Source organism: Hylobates moloch, unplaced genomic scaffold, assembly GCF_009828535.3.
Source record: "Hylobates moloch isolate HMO894 unplaced genomic scaffold, HMol_V3 SCAFFOLD_3, whole genome shotgun sequence".
Taxonomy (NCBI): Eukaryota; Metazoa; Chordata; class Mammalia; order Primates; family Hylobatidae; genus Hylobates; species Hylobates moloch.
The window spans coordinates 156,901,586-156,921,917 of record NW_026652278.1 but is presented as its reverse complement, the minus strand read 5'-3'; the positions used below and the strand labels follow the sequence as shown (position 1 = coordinate 156,921,917).

Below are 20,332 nucleotides of genomic sequence, written 5' to 3'. Positions count from 1 at the left end.
AAAATCAAAATTTTATTCTGTTTTGTTGGTTGTAAAGTTATGTGTGGCATAACATTTTTATTACCTTAAAGAGTAGTTAAATGTTCACGATGCATTTTGTGGGTTAATATACTTACAAATTTAATACTTAGTTCTTAAAAAGAAAAATAAGATAAACTTTAAATGAAAATGAATGAATTAAAAATGAATTTTTTTTTTTTGAGACGGAGCTCACTCTGTCACTCAGGCTGGAGCGCAGTGGCGCAATCTCGGCTCACTGCAAGCTCCGCTTCCCGGGTTCACGCCATTCTCCTGCCTCAGCCTCTCCGAGTAGCTGGGACTACAGGCACCTGCCACCACGCCCAGCTAATTTTTTGTATTTTTAGTAGAGACGGGGTTTCACCGTGTTAGCCAGGATGGTCTCGATCTCCTGACCTCGTGATCCGCCCACCTCGGCCTCCCAAAGTGCTGGGATTACAAGCATGAGCCACCGTGCCCGGCCTAAAAATGAATTTAAAATAAAAATTTTCAATGTCTTTTGGCCATTACTATGTAAAAACCTGTATAGTTTTTAATCTTAGAATAAATCACTACAGCTGCATATTTTAAATTAATGAATTAATGAATGCCTATTAGTTGATATTGATGGGACTGTTAGAGACATGGAGTAGATTTGACTTATTAAACCTCTAATAAACTACTCTTTGGATTCTACCACCCACATCATATTGCAGGAAGAAGAAGGGGAACTATGATTTTCAAAAACATTATAAAATAAAATGTGTGCTGTGTTATATTTGGAAGTGTGCAATTTAAAATATGCCTTTTTTTGTCTCACAGTGATGATCCTATTGTTACTTCACTGGTTAAACAAAAGGAATTTGATGAACTTGTGCACTGGCATTCTCATAAACCCCTGAGTGATGATTATGACAGGTCCAGGTGTCAGTTTGATGGTGAGCTCTGTGACTAGTGAAATAAATTTAAATCTACTTTACTCTCTGCCTTTCATTTTATAGTGGAAAATTATCATATCATGAGACACAAATCAAATTTTTTTGAATGAAAATAGTCTACAAGATATTTAGATGTGCATTGGGAAAGATGGTAATGAAAAATTCTCTTTTTCTTTATTGACAGTCATACGTATGTTGATAGGTATGTGTTTTAGGAGGAAGTGGTAGAAGTTGTTTCAAGGAAAGATGGTTTGTAGTTTAAGCAATGTATGTATGCCTTGGAGTCAAATATATTGAGACCATAGTCTTTCAAGCAATTTTAACTGTTTCATAACACCCGATTGGCTGCATGTAACAAGCGCCAGCATGCTATCTGCCTTCATGCTCAGGGTGGTTGAAACTACAAAAGGAGGCCCATGAAACCACTAACAGTGGATCAACAGAGACTGAATTTGGGATCTTGTCTTCATCTCAACTTTCTGTATCCCTGTGCTTACCCCTAGCCCCCTTAGAGCTGACAAAACTTACTCTGAGAATAACCTAGGAGTAGGCATAGCAAGTATGCTCCTGTGAAGTACTTATTAGCCTGGGTATGTAAATAATGACCAAGGTGTCGGGGGATACTTTAGATGAACCATTAACATGCTTCAGAGTGGTTTGGTGTGATGTGTATAGTTACAGACATAGAAAAATTAATCAGCTTAGTTATTTCATTACTGTGAGTATTACAGTTTTTATGGAGATGAGGGAGTAAGGCATATCTTGACTTTGGGGGCATCTTATTTTATTAGATTTTACCATTTTAGCTGCCATGCTCTGGGCTCTGCCTCTGTGGCTATGGTCCGGAGTAAGGATTTTTTCTGTCCAGTGATACAGGAAGTCGGAATATCTTAGATGGTTGTCTTCTTCACTCTGCCTCTACCTTCTTCTTAAACTAATTCACAGGGCGCAGGACATAGGTAATGCCTGGAATCCATCATTTTTTTGTTGCACCCTGATACCTAATTTAGGAGGTAGACCGTGAAAGTGTGTTTTGTCACTTCCATCTTTTAAATAAGAAAAGGAATTATTATCCATAGATAACTTGATTTTACATTCTCTCTTTAAGAAAGATAATAAGATTAAATTACTTTTCCACTAATTTAACTACTGGATGTGGGATAATATGAAGAACTGATGAGAATGCTATTGAAAAACTACAATAAAGTCACATTTTAAGTCTTTTCTTTTTCAGAAAAATCTAGAGACCCTCGTGTTCTTAGATCTGTGCAAAAGTATCATGTTTTCCAACGGTTTTATGGGAATTCATTAGAAACAGTCTCTTCGAAAATCATCGTGACTCAAACTATTAAGTCAAAGAAGGATTTTAGTGGGCCCAAGAGCAAAAAGGCACACGTATGTTCTATAAATTCTATCAAATTAAAAAAATTTTCTTTTTCTTTTCTCAAGTTGATATGTGTTATCCCTTTGGTGTTTTCTTTTTATATAATGCCTTTTCTTGATATATATATATATATATGCATGTATTTTTATATATGATTATTTATTCTTTTACCTCTTGCTGAAAAAGCCTAACCTGCATAAAAAAGTTGTAATGGTATTCTATACATAATAACATATGTATCTATTTGAAGAATAATTAAGTGACTAAAGTTTTGAGTTTAGAAATTTTAGACTAACATTAAAAATATAGTTGTTCATTAATGACAGGAAAATCTTTTTCATATAGGTAGTAAAAATAGATATGAAATGTTTATCTACTTTTTTTTTCTAAATTATAAAGAGTGTTACACTTTCCCAAAGTATTTAAAAGATTGATTAATCCAGCACATTTTGTGAGTGGAAGGTTAGAACTCTGCATTTCCTCTTTCTGGGTGGGTTGTACTCCTGCAACCTTACCTTTTTCCTCCTTGGGATGTCGTTTTTCTACTCTTTTCCTGGGAGACATAACTGGGGATGGAATACAAGGAGTAAATAAGGAAAGTTCCGATCCATTTCTGGAATAATAATACTAATAGTTTATGATCTAAAATTATCAGTTGATAATTCCTGAAACATTAATGTCTAAGTACAGATATTTTTATTTTAAAACTGAATTTTCTGATTATTTGACGTTTGAGGCAGGTCATAAAGGTTTCCATCTTAAACAAATGGAAAACTCATCAGGCTTGAGTATCTTTCTGTGGGCCTCAAAGTTGGGGATTTGAGAATGGCATTTATTTTCACAAAAAGTTTCTCTCAAGATGAAAGGTTTTAATATATTAGAGAAAGTACGAACTTAACAAAACCAATCACAAATAAAGGTATTTGTCACATATCCACCTTAACAGATTGAAATAAACATGGTGAAGTTATCAGGAACGGAACATATAAAGACCTCAAAAAATATTTTTATTCTCACTTCTGAATAATTGCTTTTGTGAAAATTTTGGCAAGATCAGGAAAATGTGCATCTCTTTGTCAAGCCTTCAGTGGACATTTCAGAACTCTGAGACACAGATAGTTCATCAGTTCAAGGACTTATCAAAAAAGCTCTTGTATTTTCTACTCAAGATAACTTCAAAAAATAATCACAAATTACTCTAAAATGTTCTCACATGTTCTGTGAAGTCTCTATTCTTGAACTGGTTCAAAAGTTTAAGCAGTTGGGCTGTCCCATCTTTTGTTTTAAGAGCCAAAGAGAAGCCTCTCTGAGCCCAACTATGTGATCATTGTTTGTCTCCTCCTTTTCATTTTTATAGCCAATTGTATTGTCAGTGAGACTATTTAATTAAACATTTACTTTTTTTTGTTTGACAAAAAATGTTTTTTTGGTGACAAACTTTGGTGACAAAGTTTGGTGACAACTTTTTTTGGTGACAAAAGGCTACTGCTTTTCAGTGTTTTTTGTTGTTTTGAGATGTTACGAAATGGTAAATTTGCAGAAATTCTTGTCACATAATACAATGTATGAAAATAGAAAAATCTACATGGCAAAGGGTCAAAGGTAACCCTTGTACTATTGAGACAGAACCATGCTAAATCGGCCCAACACAGCAAATTAGGAAGACTAAACACTGGGAAAGCTCAAATATTATTGATTAGAATTATTCGTTTCTGATTTAGAGAGTGATGACAACTAAAATTGACTTCATTAGAGGCAGGCATTTACATATTAATTTCGTGACTAACCAGAAGTGTGGAAGATGCGTTGGAATCCTCTTGCTAATACAACAATTCTCTAATTTGTCTTTGTAGATTAATGAGTCAGGTTGGTAAAAGCATAGTAAAAGTGGGTCCATACTATGTTTAAGTTAATTGTAAGTGCTTATTGAGGAAGAGCAAATCATTTGTATTTGTGTTGTTCCTCTTATCCACTCCTCTTCTTCCTCTTTCCTTATTCACTCATCAAACATTATGGACTAAATGCTTTGTGCTTGAGACATACAGACAACAAAGGCACATTCCTGTCTCAAGGATCTCAATCAAGAGAGGAGGAATGGCAAATGAAATTACAACTACAGTTTATGTTAATGAGTGCTTCAATAGGTGTCTGAGCAGGGGAAGAATACATGACTTAGACTTGGGAGAGTTAGGGAAAGCTTCATGGAGGAAATATCGTAAACAAGTAGAGAATAGGGAGGTGATGTGGGAAGAATGGAAGAGGACAGGCGATTCCAGAGAGAGCAGCAGATATCATAGCATGGAGAAATGAAAAGAGAGGCGGCCTCTTGTCTCTGATTTTGTGACATTAACTCTTCTTCTTCTTCTTCTTCTTCTTCTTTTTTTTTTTCTGAGACAGAGTCCTGCTCCATCACCCAGGCTGGAGTGCAGTGGCCCAATCTCGGCTCACTGCAGCCTCTGCCTCCCGGGTTCAAGGGATTCTCATGCCTCAGCCTCCCAAGTAGCTGGGACTACAGGAATGTGCCACCACGCTCAGCTAATTTTTGTATTTTTAGTATATAAGAGGTTTCACCGTGTTGGCTAGGCTGGTCTAAAACTCCTGGCTTCAGGTGATCCGCCAGCCTCAGCCTCCCAAAGTGCTGGGATTACAGGTGTCAGCCACCATGCCCAGCAACATTTACTCTTTTATTTATAAACCACACCACTCAGAAATCTAGAAAATTGTCTACAGAGAGTCTTTATACTCCCTAAATTAAGTTGTCTTAAGTTATAAATTAACAGAGGCTTAATTTCCAAAAGAAAAAAAGAAATTTTTCACATCTACTTAAAATGGGATGATGGTCAAAGTCATCAACACACCCTTAGTATTGTCTCACTCATGACCTGTTATCTTGGAATATTTTCAACTTGTTTTAAGAGATGTTTTTTTCCTTTGGGGCAGGAGACCAAGGCTGAAATAATTACTAGAGAGAATAAGAAAAGGTTATTTGCCAAGGAAGAACAAAAGGAAGAGCAAAAGTGGAGTGCTTTGTCATTGTCTATTGAAGAGCAAATGAAAGAGAATTTGCACTCTGGAATAAAGAACCTGGAAGAATTTTTGAAATCCTGTAAAAGTAGCTCTGTGAAACTTCAGGTTGAAAGGGTGGGGTTAACTGCTTGCTTGAAAGCCTGGAAAGAACATTGCCGAAGTGAAGAAGGTATGTGATTCTGTTTTCCTATTTCGATGAGTTGGCGAATTAATACAAATGTAATGATGATAGTTGCCATTTATTAACTGGAAATTTGCATTAGAAGACTTACATGCACTATCTTACTTTATGTATTATTACCTTTATAATAGTTTCCCGCTACCTGCCGGGGGTATGTTTCAAGACCCACAATGGTTGCCTGAAACTGTGGATAGTACCAAATGCCATGTATACTGTTTTTTCCTATGCATACATACCTATGATAAAGTTTAATTTCTAAATTAGGTACAGTAAGAGATTAACAACAATAACTAGTAAGATAGAATAATTATAACAATATACTATAATAAAAGTTATGTAAATATGGTCTCTCTCTTCCTCAAAATACCTTATTGTACTATACTCACCCCTTTTCTTCTTGTGAGAATGTGAGATGATAAAATGGCTACATGATGAGGTGAAGTGAGGTGAATGATGAACGCTATTTTTGACCTTTTGATGATACAACAGAAGGAGGATCATCTGCTTCAAGTGATCCTTGCATCATTAAACTGTGATGGAGTGAATGACTGATGTTAGGAGCAGATGATATTGATGATTGGGGTCCTCCATGGTTGAAAGAGTTTTGCTGAAGTCTTTTAGAAGAACAGCGTTATCAGTAACTGTTGTCACTTTTTTTCTTTTTCTTTTTTTTTTTGAGATGGAGTCTCACTCTGTCACCCAGGCTGGAGTACAGTGGCACCATCTCGGCTCACTGCAACCTCTGCCTCCCGAGTTCAAGCAATTCTTCTGCCTCAACCTCTCGAGTAGCTGGGATTACAGGTGTGCGCCACCATGCCCAGCTAATTTTTGTATTTTTAGTAGAGACGAGGTTTCACCATATTGGCCAGGCTGATCTTGAACTCCTGACTTTGTGATCCACCCGCCACAGTCTCCCAAAGTGCTGGGATTACAGGTGTGAGCTATCGCGCGCAGCCACTTTTTAACTCATCAAAATGTTTCTGTGAAGGTTGCAATTCTTTTGTGATTATATGGGTGACTTGAATGCTGTGTTCCATCTGAGAATTGTATTCCATATTTTTTCTTTTCATATCTATGTAATTTGAAACACTTCAGCAAATTCAGGTTCTGCTTCAGGTTCTTCTTCATCTTCCTCCCTGGATGACTCAATAAGTTCTTCCATTTCCTCATTTGTTAACATTTCCTAATGAACTTCAATATGTTGTTTCACTTCTATATCAAACACATTGGCAAATCCCTCTTTGTCAATTAGTCTTGCTGCATGAATTATTTTCCTAACTTCTCCATTGATCCCCAGGAAGCCTTGAAAATTGCTCAGGACTTCACTCCATAAATTCTTCCAGCAGGCATTTATAGTTTTTGGGTTTAATTCATCCATTGCATCTTTGGTGACTGTTAATGCATCAGCAATAGTGAATAATTTCCAGCACCTTATCATGTCCAGATTAGGGTCTGCATCAATTACTGATTGAATGTGGTCAAACACCAGGCAGGTGTATGTGGCTTTGACAAACTGAATGATGCCATAGTCAAGGCGCTGAAGCAGTAAGTTTGTATTTGGAGGTAAAAATACAATCTCAATATTTTCATTTTCAACAAAAGCAGATTTGGGATGGCTAAGTGCATAGTCTAGTATTCCAAGCTTTCCTCTTTCAAGTATTTTTTTCACTTCTGGGAAGAAGCATTGGTAGAACCATTCCATAAAAATGTTGGCTGTCATTCACACTTTCTGATTATGTTGCCAGAACCCAAGAAGATAATTTTTGCTTTTGTTTTTGAGAGTGTGTGGCCTCTTCAGTCTGTATGCTATGCCTGTCTTTATTATATGCACTGCAGCATTGCTACCTAGTACCAAGGTTAATCTGTCCTTCCATGTTTTATGTCTTGGTGCCTTCTTTGGACTTTTATGAATGTAGGTTCTATTGGGCATCTTCTTCCAGAAGAGCTTGGTTTCATCACAATTAAAACCTTGCTTTGGATGGTATCCTTTCTTTCTAACCAACTTCTTCAACTCTGCCAGAAATGTGGCAGCAGCTTCTTCATTGGCAGATGGAGCCTCTTCAGTCCGTAGTTTTTTTGTTTTGTTTTGTTTTGTTTTTGAGACGGAGCCTCGCTCTGTCACCAGACTGGAGTGCAGTGGCGTGATCTTGCTCGCTGCAACCTCCGCCTCCTGGGTTCAAGCGATTCTGCTGCCTCAGCCTCCCAAGTATCTGGGACTACATGCACACGCCACCATGCCCAGCTAATTTTTGTATTTTTACTAGAGATGGGATTTCACCATGTTGGCATGTTGGCCAGGATCATCAATCTCTTGACCTCATGATCTGCCCACCTTAGCTTTTCAAATTGCTGGGATTACAGGCATGAGCCACTGAGCCCAGCCCTCTTCAGTATTTTTTATATTTTTCAGTCCAAACCTATTCCTGAATTTGTGTAACCATCCTATATTTGAAGAAAATGGATCATTGTCACTCATTTCGGAGGATGCCTTGTTGAAGTCTTCATACAGATTCAATGTTTCAGGTGCAACGTGTTTCCATCACCTGGAAAATATTTTCTATTCATGTCTTCCACCTTCTATCTTAACTAAGCACTTATCAAACACTGTGTCCAAAACTTTTGCCATTTGAGGTGCAACAGCAAAACTAGCAAAGATTTCTTTTCTTCTTCACAACTTCATGGATAAAAGATTGTTTCTGACTGTAGATCTTAGCAACCTCAGCATATGAGTTTTTCTTTACTTATTAAGTCAAGAACTTTCACGTTTTCCCTTAAAGAAAGCACTTTATGGCTTCTTTTTGACATATCTGAATTGCCAACATCACTTATTTTGCAGTTTGGGGCCATTATTAAGTAAAAGAAGGGTTATTTGAACACCAACACTGAGGCATCAGTGCAGTCAATCTGATCATCAAGGTGGCTACTAAATAACTAATGGGAAGGTGGTGTCTACAGTGTGAACATGGGGGACAAAGGAAGGATTCATGTCCTGAGCAGGACGAAGTGAGATGGTGCGAGATTTCATCACACAACTCAAAATGGTGTGCAATTTAAAAACATATGAACTATGTATTTCTGGAATTTTCATTTAATAGTTTTGAACCACAGTTTAGCTCACATCCCTGATACCACCAATAAAAGGACAATTTTGTATTTTATCAATGAGCAATGAAATCTCAGAGAGGATCCCAACGGCAAATATATAGCACATTCACAAGCACCTTCAAAGACGGGTGCAAAAAGAACAACTTATAAAGTTGTGGGCATGGTTAAGGGAACCAACAAAAACGATGAGGCACCCGGGAAGAATCTGTCATTCACCTTTGAGACCAATGAGTAAACATTTCCTTTTTGGGTAACACTGTATTCATGCTTCCCTGGCACGCTGAGTTCTTCCAAAGCTGCTGTGGATACCATGTGCTCTACTTTACAATTTCCATAGCAGGTAGTAAAAAAGAAAAGAAGAGGCAGAAAGAGGAAGATACAGGTGAAATAGGATCACATCAAGATGTGTAAATTCACAGCAAGTGAAATGATCTTGTTCCATAATACCTCCAAACTGACAGTTCTTCTGAGCAAACCTAGTTGATCTGTCAGTTTTGAGCATCTCCACACTTTGATCCATTTAACACATGACCTCCATGTTCTCTCCAACACCCTGACCTATTGTTTCACTCCAGCAACCTCCTATTGTTTCTGCTGCATAATTGGGAATGATCAAGTGTTATGCATTGTTTTTCTAAGTGAACTGCTCACTTAGAAAAACAGTGCATAACGATCAGTATAAACTGTATTACATTTCCTTTATAGCCTCTTACTGTATTCAGTCGGTGTTAGTTAATATTGTTAAATAGGTGAAATATAGATGATTGATTAGAAGAAACCCTCACATAATAAGTATGAAATAATTAGCAGAGCAGAGGAACAAAAAGGATATGTATGAATTTAAAGCAATGGAGAGAGATTAGCAACATCTAGAATGTGACAGTTGGAAGAGGTGGATTGAATTGAAGGGCTCCAATGATTACACCAAATACTTATCTGTCGTCAACCATAGGACTCAATAAATGTTGCTAAGGTTTTAACCAGATATTTCAAGTTATAAAGATATTTTTCTTTGAACATAGTAGAGCACATATGAAAATAAAAGATGGAGAAAATATTTGTTATTCTTCCTAAACTTTTACAAACTTGAGCTTTTTTGATCTTACTTCTATGATGAACTACAATTTTTTTCCCAACACTGATATAGCTACATCTCAATAATCCACAGAGATGATGAAGTGTGGATAGTTGAACTTCAATTTTACTTTATTTGGTCCTTTCTACTCCAAAACCTCCACTAATGCCAAGTAAGATAGTGAGGCCATCTAGATGATTAATCTTGGATAATCAAATGAATTATTTTTGATGGTCTTTATAACAATTTTATTGTTTATTCTTTACCAAGGTAAAACCAGGAAAGATTTAAGTATAGCTGTTCAAATGATGAAAAGGATCCACTCCTTGATGGAAAAATACTCAGAGCTTTTACAAGAAGATGATCGGCAACTCATAGCCAGATGCCTTAAGTATTTAGGATTTGATGAGTTGGCAAGTTCTTTACATCCAACCCAGGTAATATTATCAGAATAGCTCAATTTCAACAGGGTAATTATTAGGTATACATAAAGTGTTTTGCAAAGATAGTCATCTCTTCCAGATTTTTTTTTTTTTACTGAAAATACTATTATTAGTAGTAACCCAACTGCCCAATCTTGAAGTAATGCATAATTAGAAAATTTATACAAATGCTTACCTGGACAAACAGATTAAATGCCAGATAATCTCTGCAGATCCTTTAAAACTAACCCTGCACTTAATTCTAGCAAAACGTCTCAAAACTATAGTGTGATTATTCAATTGTCTTTAAATATATCAGGTTGTAGCCACAAATGTCATGATGTATATTTGAAAATCTTGATGTCTACTAATTTTTCTAGTTAAGACAACGATTTAAAAAATTTAAATTTAAAAGGTGGTAAAATGCTTTTCACATAGAAAGTGCTCAGTAATAAATGTTTTACTTATTTAAATGATATTCTAATTCAATGTCGTTTTCAAAATGGACTTTTGAAATAATGCAGGATGCAGAAAATGATGTAAAAGTGAAGAAAAGGAATAAATATTCGGTTGGCATTGGGCCAGCTCGGTTCCAACTGCAATACATGGGCCATTATTTGATACGAGATGAGAGAAAAGACCCAGATCCCAGGGTCCAGGATTTTATTCCCGACACATGGCAGGTAATACTGCAAATGAAACAAAAATTACTGTATTTTTTTTATTATATGTGATCTCAGAGGTTTCTCATTATTGTGGCTCTACATATTATATTTGATGTTGATGTCATTTAAAGATACTTTGTTATTGAAAATGTCAAATGTGGACTATTTTTTCCCCATTTAAAGAAAGTGAGATTTTCTTTTATTGTATAGACCATTTCCTTGGAGGTACATTAATGGATTCATATGTTTAGCTCTGATGTTATCTCAGTGTCATCCAGCTGTATCATTACGGAGCAGCCTCCACGTTTTCCCTATGTCCATAGGATTTCATATGTAACTATATAAAGTGCTAGAGAAATTTGGATAGTTTAAATAGTAGGGACAATTGTTTAGATATTTACACATTGCATCTGTCACCATAGTAGCTATTCTAAAAATGTATATAAATTAATATTGAGGGATATAAAATTTAGAAGAAAAGGATGCATTTCTACATGCATTGAACCATACCAACTTGCTGATAAATTGAACATGTTTGCCTACAGAAATGCAGTTTTATAGCTTCAATCTAATAGACTGCCCCTTCAGAATCTTTCTTATGATGGTGGGGTAGGTTAAAAAATGCATGCCGCCTTTTCATGAATGGGAAGACCGGTTCCTTGCTTCAGTGCAGGACTACAGGCAGTAATGTTCTCCATTAATTTCATTCACATTGTAACTCTTCTGATGCCCAGTTCACGCTGAGGTGTGGCCAGGAGTGGACCGGTTGGGGTTTTGAGTTGTTTTCCCACCTTCTACCTATTACATAGACTTATTATCATTCTTCGGCTAGTCAACATTCTTCGGCTGAAGGGATGGAGCTCTCTCATCCTGGCATTCTTCTATGTAGAAAGTAGAAGATCAGTAGTAAAATTAAGAATGTTTGATGTTTCTTCTCCTCAGCTGTTTTTTTCACCATCAATAATATACATATTGTCTCTTTCTTAGAACTTAGTTTCTCAGCCGCACTTAGTAAATAGCAAATAATTACAAGGTGTTTTCTCAATAATAAGATATTTTGTTCAGACATCCTCTCCATTTTTCACACATAAAACCCACCTTACAGATGTTCAAAAGCATAAAAATGATCTCTTCTGAGAGAATGACACGAGAACTTCAGATGTACCTACAGATCCTTTGAGGTTCAGAAAATCGTATTGGAAGTCTATAAATACTGTCTTTGTTTTGGTAACATATGGTTCACTTTCTTGACACGAATGATACTCTGCACCCTGCAGCGAGAGCTCCTTGATGTTGTGGATAAGAATGAGTCAGCAGTGATTGTTGCCCCAACGTCCTCAGGCAAAACCTATGCCTCCTACTACTGTATGGAGAAAGTGCTGAAGGAGAGTGACGACGGGGTGGTCGTGTACGTTGCACCCACAAAGGTAGTGCCCAAGTGACTGTAATATTGTCTTTCATTCCTGAACTTACTATTTAAAAATAATGAACATGGTCACATGGTAGATCTAGTTCACTTTATTTTTTAACCTGCATTTTCTTGTTCCAGTGTCTGAAGGTCAAATAACATACATACACATATACATATACATATACATATACATATACATATACATATACATATACATATACATATACACATACATACACACACACAAACATATACATAAAATAACATATACATATTCAAACTTTAGACATCCAGGGAAAGTCACCAAATATAGGAGACACAATTTTTTTCTGATGTATAGGCAACATTTTCTGTTTTTCCTTCTGATGAATACTTTTTAAATTCCATTTTACTTTAGGTTGAGGTTTATCAATGAGGTTTGTATGCTGAGTCAACTATCTCAAAGAGAATATGTTAGTGTGTTTAGAGTAGTGGGTTGATGAAAGGGGTTAGTAAGCTTTCTGCACTGAAAGCAGGACACACTTTTAGACAGTTCTTGTTGTCCTCTGATATTTCACCTCTCTCTATTAGGTGACTAATGGATCTTTTACTTTGTCAATCAGGCCCTTGTTAATCAAGTGGCAGCAACTGTTCAGAATCGTTTTACGAAAAATCTGCTAAGTGGTGAAGCTCTCTGTGGTGTTTTCACTAGGGAGTATCGTCATGACGCCTTAAACTGTCAGGTAGGGTATTTTAATTAATAAGTGTGTTATCAAATTATATAACTTTACTTGTATGTCTCTTTGACACATCTTCTCAAGGCTTGTGAAAATAATTTCCTTGAATTTATGAAAGACAAAATACTTTTAGAAAAAATGTAATATTGTTACATTTCAAAGAGTGAGAACTAGAACTCATCTTTCTCTAAGGACACTGACCTTTGGATTTCTGATTTCATCTATAGTTTATTGCATCGTCTTGGTTTGTAAAAGGATTCAGAATAATCTGATGAATGCTATGTTATAGAAAATTAACAAACCTCAATTTTAAATTAATTACTTTTTCTTCGTAAGTATCTATTAAGGATACTCATGATTTAGAAAATGTTCTATTATGGATCGTATACCTGGTGTTAAATCATAAACAGTTTTCACCCTTATGAACTCACAGATCAACAATTAAGACTAAATAAGAATGAAAACATGATTTTAGAAGATTGCATGGTAGGCATGAAGATGTTCTACCCAGATTGCCTTTCAAAGAAGGACTTGATGTGGGGAGTGTGGTTAAGATAGATGCCAGCTATCAGCTCCCCCAGTTCTGCCTCCACAGTCTCTACACTGCAACTGAGCTAAGTAGAAGTATAAACAGTGGGCTGCTGTGGCTCGATGTGGAACAACTCTGACAGCTATCCTCACTTGAGAACTCCGAGCTAGGTTGGCTGAAGCTCCATCAGGCCTACCTTGCAGTTAGGCTTCCCCCTCTGCTCATGCCTGCTTCCCTGCTCTTTTCACACTAACTGATTCTTAATAAACACCTTCCAATCCAAACTCTATGTCAATGTCAGGTTTTAAAGGATCAAACTTGTGACAATGAATAATTTCTATTTTTAAACTCTGAATGCTCATGAACAAGGATGTAAACTTCAAATCTGATTTTCTACCATTTTTGGCCTGCCAAAATTTCAGTTTCATATGGTTCCAATGAATATAGCACAGTTTTGATGAAACCCTGAATTCTCAGAAGCAATGTTATATGCCAATTATCAGCAGGTACATTCAGGACTCATAAATCTATCTTACATATTTCTGTAACTATGTCTACACATACTAAGTGCTCAAAATGTTACTTCACACAATATTATTCCTTGTAGGTACTTATTACAGTGCCTGCCTGCTTTGAAATTCTGCTGCTTGCTCCTCATCACCAAAACTGGGTGAAAAAGATCAGATATGTTATATTTGATGAGGTAGGTTTGGTATTCTTTCTTTGCTTAATTTCCTAGTGCACATTTGCATAGCAATGAAGATATTTGGTGTTTCAGGACATCTATCCCCTTGGATGGAGTTCAGATTGAGAAGGCCTCCGTTTTTTTTTCCTGAGTGATTTTTCCTGGGAATTACAGTTTTTTGGCTCCCTTTTCCTGTTGTGACTCAATAGGGTAAAATGATGCACCCTGCAGAGTTCTGTATGGGAGTGGAATCTTTCATTGACAGCTGTTTCAGGGGAAATAGAATTCAACCATCCTGGTACAAGTTTCCCTGGACAGAGATTTCAATCCAATCTTTGACCTCTAAAGTAAATAATTTTTGGCTCTAACAATGATGTCAATTACATAAGTTTTATCGGTCATGATCCCAACAGATAATTAAATGACACTCTTGAAATGCAATAATTCAAGAAGGGTATTTTTCAAAGGTGTATGTGAGGGAATCCATAAGGGTTAGTGCAGTAATCTAGAGCTAGTAGTTTACCCCTAGGCTTAAAGGGGCAAGGCGTGGAAGCATTTATGGAAACTCAAAAGGAGATTCCAATTGAGTTGACCATATTGTGAGGAACATAGCTGATTCAAGGTAGCTTTGCAGGAAAGGAGCCAATGGAAAAATGACCTCAGCCTCAGTCTCCCCACATCTTCTGATCTATGGCCAAGGCCCTCCATAGGCCAAACCCAGTGGAACCAGAAATCATAAGAGTCCTTTTGACGAAGTGCCTATAGGTCAGCTTCCCTGGGAAGAGAGAGCAGAATAAAAATCAATGTAGATTTATAGCGATTTATTGGGGCAAATGGAAGATACTTAGCAAAGCTATATTGCAGCATTATTAGGAATATTTATTGGTCAGGCATGGTGGCTCACACCTGTAATCCCAGGACTGTGGGAAGCTGAGGTGGGCAAATTGCCTGAGGTCAGGAGTTTGAGGCCAGTCCTGGCCAATGTGGTGAAACCCCATCTCTACTAAAAATACAAAAATTAGCTGGATGTGGTGGTGGGCGCCTGTAATCTCAGCTACTCAGGAGGCTGAGGCAGGAGATCCACTTGAACCCAGGAAGTGGAGGTTGCAGTGAGCCAAGATCGTACCACTGCACTCCAGCCTGGGTACCAGAGCGAAACTCCATCTCAAAAAAAAAAAAAAAAAAAAAAAAAAAAGAAAGAAAGAAAAAAAGGGGGAATATTTATTAAAAGAGATTTAAAACACGATAGAAAGATATAATCTTTGACTCTGTGGAATTTTACATTCAAAGGAGAAAAGTTTAACAAATCTCTGTAACTTACCTTTTCCTTGCTATAAACTTGGAGCTACCAAATAGTCTGTGCTTCGGATTTGTTTGATACTGATTTATTATATTTATTTTTGGTTAGTCTCATATTGCATCATGAAGGTCTTGAATATTCTTGTTTTCAAAAATCCAACAACTTTGTCTATGCAATCTAGAACTTTGAATTAAAATCTCATCTCAAAACTCTGAAGTAATATGACGATACGACTTTGGCTATTTCAGTTTTTCAAATTTTGTGTAAGGGATAAAAACGAAAGGTCTTAAAGGCTAACGTCTATTCTGGCAGAATCAGGGAAAAGTGCTATCTAGTGCAAAGCATAAGGTCAATATTTGATGGAGTGGTATTTTATCTCACCAGGACAAGCCCAGATGGGCAGCGGGTATGCATATTCTAATAGATAGATAATTTGACTTTGATAGTAAGTCTTTTTCAGTTGCTTGCAAGGTGTCATACTTTAATCTGTTAAATGAAGACCACATTTGAGACTCTTTTCTGAATCTAGTTTGATTTGCTCATCCATTCATTTACTCAGCAGATATTTAAGGAGTGCCTCCTCGGTGCTAGACCTTGTGTCAGTGGCTAGGAATAGAATATTCAGGTCTAAGGTTACAGTTTACTTAATGCCTTATCTATTAGACACTGGAGCTGACAGCAGTTTAATCAAGAAAGAGGAAATAAACAAGTGAGCTCACAAATGATGATGCTAGCCCACGTTGGTACAAACTGTGAAGGGAGAGACCAGGCTGTCATGACTGCAGTCCTGGCAGAGTGTCAGGAGGAGGCAACTCTGGAATAGGTGGTCAGAAAAGTCTTTTTTATGGAGTGGCATTGAGCTGAACTCTACTGTTTGAACAAGAGAGGGTAAGAGTATTTTAAGCAGAGGGAATAATATACGTGAAAGCTCTTGGGTAGGAAGGGTGAGTTCAAGGAACAAAGAAAAGGTCATTCTTTCTGGACCACAGTAAAGGTGGAGACAGTGGATTGAGAAAAAGCCAGAGAGGCAGCAGTGGCCAAATGATGCCAGACATTATACATCCCATTAAGGAGTTTATATTTTGTTTCACATGCAAAGGGAAGCTATTAAAGCAATTTATTTAGTGACATGACTTGATATAGTTCATCTTTTTAAACTTTTTTTTTGTTTTTTTTTTTTTGAGACAGAGTCTTGCTCTGTTGCCCAGGCTGGAGCCCCGTGGCACGATCTCAGATCACTGCAAGCTCCGCCTTCTGGGTTCACGCCATTCTCCTGCCTCAGCCTCCCAAGTAGCTGGGACTATAGGCACCCACCACCACGCCCAGCTAATTTTTTTTGTATTTTTAGTAGAGATAGGGTTTCACAGTGTTAGCTAGGATGGTCTCGATCTCCTGACCTCGTGATCCACCCGCCTCGGCCTCCCAAAGTGCTGGGATTACAGGCGTGAGCCACTGCGCCTGGCCAACATTTTTATTTTGGCTGTGATGTGAAGAATTTAAGGGCAGATAGGGAGGCTAAGTATAGTAGTCAAGTGGATATTGTGGTAGTGCTGCTGAGATATGAGAGTAGCTAGGTTGGAGGTAGACATGAAGAGAAATGCATTGAGTTGAAAGAAATTTTTGAAAGTAAAGTAAAGCAGAATTGTTGGTGAATTGGTTGTGAGGATTTTTAATATTTCTTTAAACTTGGCGTGGTCACTTAAAGGCGATGGGAAGGCACGCATGACAATTTCAAGATTCCATGTCTTACTTTCATTTGCTATTTTTAAATCAACTTTTCAGTTGAGATTTTTTTTTTTTTTCTTTAATAGGTTCATTGTCTTGGTGGAGAAATCGGAGCAGAAATCTGGGAACATCTCCTTGTCATGATCCGATGTCCCTTTTTGGCTCTTTCAGCTACCATAAGTAATCCTGAACATCTCACCGAGTAGGCATTAAGTTCCAATTTGGACAGAGTGTTTATCTATTTTGAATGTTTGAATTTCATAATTTCGCTATGGGTTCTCAGGAGTTTTATAATTTTCTAGTGAATTTAATAGTTTATTTCTGGATGTTCAAGAAACTGCATCTCTCTACACCTCCTGGCCATTGTTGAGGAAACCCACCCTCTATAAATCAAGAACTTCCCCACCCAGATCTGCACTTGAGTAGGAAATTTCCCCCATCCCAAAAATGATTCATCAGAAAAGATATATTTTTGTTTCTTTTTTTGTCCTTCACCAAGAAATAAAAAATAAAATGATATAACAACACACTCAGCCATGGGTCCTGTGGTCCATTTTCCCACTTTGTAGAGATGTTTAGAAATATAGCAAATTCTTATTAGTTGAAAGCGCCATTTTATCTTGTCATTGGGCTTGATTTTTGCCTACTACTAGTAATTTTTTTTACTTTACAATAATATTTATTTATTTACTAATAACAATCCTATAATACCTCCTATGTGCCCAGTACTGTTCTAAGTGCTTTACATGTATTAATTAATTTTAAATGCCAAGCAACCCTTATGATTTATGCTTACTTCCATTACTACAATTAAATAGTCACAGTTCCAATATGACTACCATATTTCCATTTTAAAATGTGGAAAACTAGGTACAGAAAGATGAAGTTATTCAACCAAGAGACACAGCTATTACTAAGAAGGTTGGGATTTAATTTCAGGTAGTCTGGCTTCTCAGTCTATTCCCCTAAGTACACTTCATAAGGAAGATGAAATTGTCTTTACTTAAGCTACTTAATTTCACAGGAAGCAGTTCCATGTTCTGCCTAAATAATATGTACATTTTTTTTTTTTAAGGTGGCTACAGTCGGTAAAATGGTACTGGAAACAAGAAGACAAAATAATTGAAAATAATACCGCTTCTAAAAGACGTGTGGGCCGTCATGCTGGCTTTCCCAAAGACTACTTGCAAGTAAAACAATCGTATAAAGTTAGACTTGGTATGTTTGATATATTTGTATAAAGTTTGCCTTTTACTTTATTATTTTTAAAAAATCTACCATTACCTTGATCTTGATGCCGTTTACTTTAAATTTATTTCAGTGATTACATTTCCATTGATGTGGAAATTCTTGTTCTTCATTTTTAGTGCTCTATGGAGAGAGGTACAATGATCTAGAGAAGCATGTATGTTCAATAAAACGTGGTGACATTCATTTTGATCATTTTCACCCATGTGCTGCACTAACGACAGATCATGTAAGTAATATTTTAGCCATATTTGTTCTAAGTAATATAAAATATTTGTATATATTATAAATAAATGCTGCCTAATTGATATTTATCAGAATTATAGAATTACAGAATTACAGAAACTGATACTTTAACCTTAATTTAAAAAATAACAAGAGTATTCTTTCTAATTCTCATTGGTTCTTCAACAATGCCTGAATACACAAAGATTAAAAACCACTACAAATTTAACCTGAATTTTTAGCTAATTTTATTTATTCTCGGATGTTTTCTTTGCCAATTTTTCTTCTTCTCAGTGCCCATGTCTGTCTGTCTAACCCTCTGACACTAATTCTTCTCATAGTGCAGCCATACAATTATATGTGGACAATCCCTAGTACATAGAGAAATCAGGTAAAAGACATTCTCACTAATGTAGCAATCACAACATGATTTTTTTGGTGGTGAGCCAGTAAGGTGGAGGTGTTAGGAAGATTTCAGCTGGGACACCGGGGTGTGAGTGGGGAAAGATTTCTTAATTTTTCTTGCATAGTTCTCTTCCTCTCTCATCCTAGTCCCATACATGGCCCATTTAAACTTCCTTTGGCTTTCAAAGTGATGATTAGTCAATAGTTTTGTCTTCCTTCTAAAACCTTAAATATATTCCAAATTCTGTTATGTTAAACATAATAGGACATCCATCATAAGATTGTTGTGATGATTAAAGGTGGTAAAATATGTAAAATTTTTAGAGCACAAAAGTCAACATAATTTGACATGAATATAATTAAATGTAACTCTCAACGTTCTTTAAAGATAATTTTGATCTTTCCAAGTCTCTTTTGGCTTTCTTTTGGAAAAAGCTAAATGCATACCTCCTTAGCTTGACAACCAAGGTCGTCTATGACCTGGCCCCAATGTGCTTTCCATTCGTTCACTGGGGATATCTTACCTGGCAGCCCTCATGCTATATATTGCTCTTAGAATATTTCAAACTGGATGCCAAATACCAGTCATTCATATCCTGTTCATCTTCCATAATTCTTCAAATGTGAAACCTTTTCTGAATTCTTCTCTGACTTTCTTAGGTAGATGTAATCTTTCTTCTCTCAATAAATACCTTGTCTGTGTTTCTAATACGACACCAGCCATGATGAGCTTACTGCTTAAGTTGTTTACATGCATATAGTCTTTACTTACTAGAATAACTCTTTGAAGACAAATTTTGTGTCCTTCATTTCCTAACAAATTGCTATGTATATAAAAGGTACTAAGTGTATGTTAAATAAGAACAGCCAACCTAAATTGAGTACTTACTTCATGTTCTAAAATTTCTACATTTTTAAACCTCTTTTAACCATTACAACAATCTTATGATAGATGTCTTAATACTATTCCCACTTTACAATGAGGAAAGTGAGGCATAGAGAACTTAACTCAGTGTTACATCATTAAGTAAATGGTGGGGCCAGGATGCAATCTCAAACAAGTTGGCTTTTAAAAGCAAGCTGGCTGATGGTAATTTTCTAATAGGATTTTGTTATGGAAACTTATCTCTGTGGGACAATGGCCCAATCCAAATTCTAAATAAACCTAAATATGGACAAAATTCTTGTGACTTAACTCATACCCCAAACCTAGAATATGGATGATAACCCACATATAAGAATAAAAGGCACTTTATTCTCTCATTTTTCTTTCTCCCTTCCCTTCCCTCCCCTC

The 20,332-nt window shown here is 36.5% G+C and overlaps 1 protein-coding gene across 1 annotated transcript in view; it reads left to right on the top strand.

Annotated features, from left to right (window-relative positions):
* DDX60 (DExD/H-box helicase 60) overlaps window positions 1-20,332 on the top strand; it is a 114,061-nt gene that overhangs the window by 39,266 nt on the left and 54,463 nt on the right. The window contains exons 12-22 of the mRNA XM_032148879.2: window positions 820-935; window positions 2,170-2,330; window positions 5,260-5,515; window positions 9,978-10,144; window positions 10,654-10,812; window positions 12,072-12,221; window positions 12,808-12,927; window positions 14,058-14,153; window positions 17,247-17,362; window positions 18,236-18,378; window positions 18,528-18,637. Coding sequence (XP_032004770.1) covers window positions 820-935; window positions 2,170-2,330; window positions 5,260-5,515; window positions 9,978-10,144; window positions 10,654-10,812; window positions 12,072-12,221; window positions 12,808-12,927; window positions 14,058-14,153; window positions 17,247-17,362; window positions 18,236-18,378; window positions 18,528-18,637 — 1,594 coding nt within the window. The remainder of the gene's footprint in view (window positions 1-819; window positions 936-2,169; window positions 2,331-5,259; window positions 5,516-9,977; window positions 10,145-10,653; window positions 10,813-12,071; window positions 12,222-12,807; window positions 12,928-14,057; window positions 14,154-17,246; window positions 17,363-18,235; window positions 18,379-18,527; window positions 18,638-20,332) is intronic.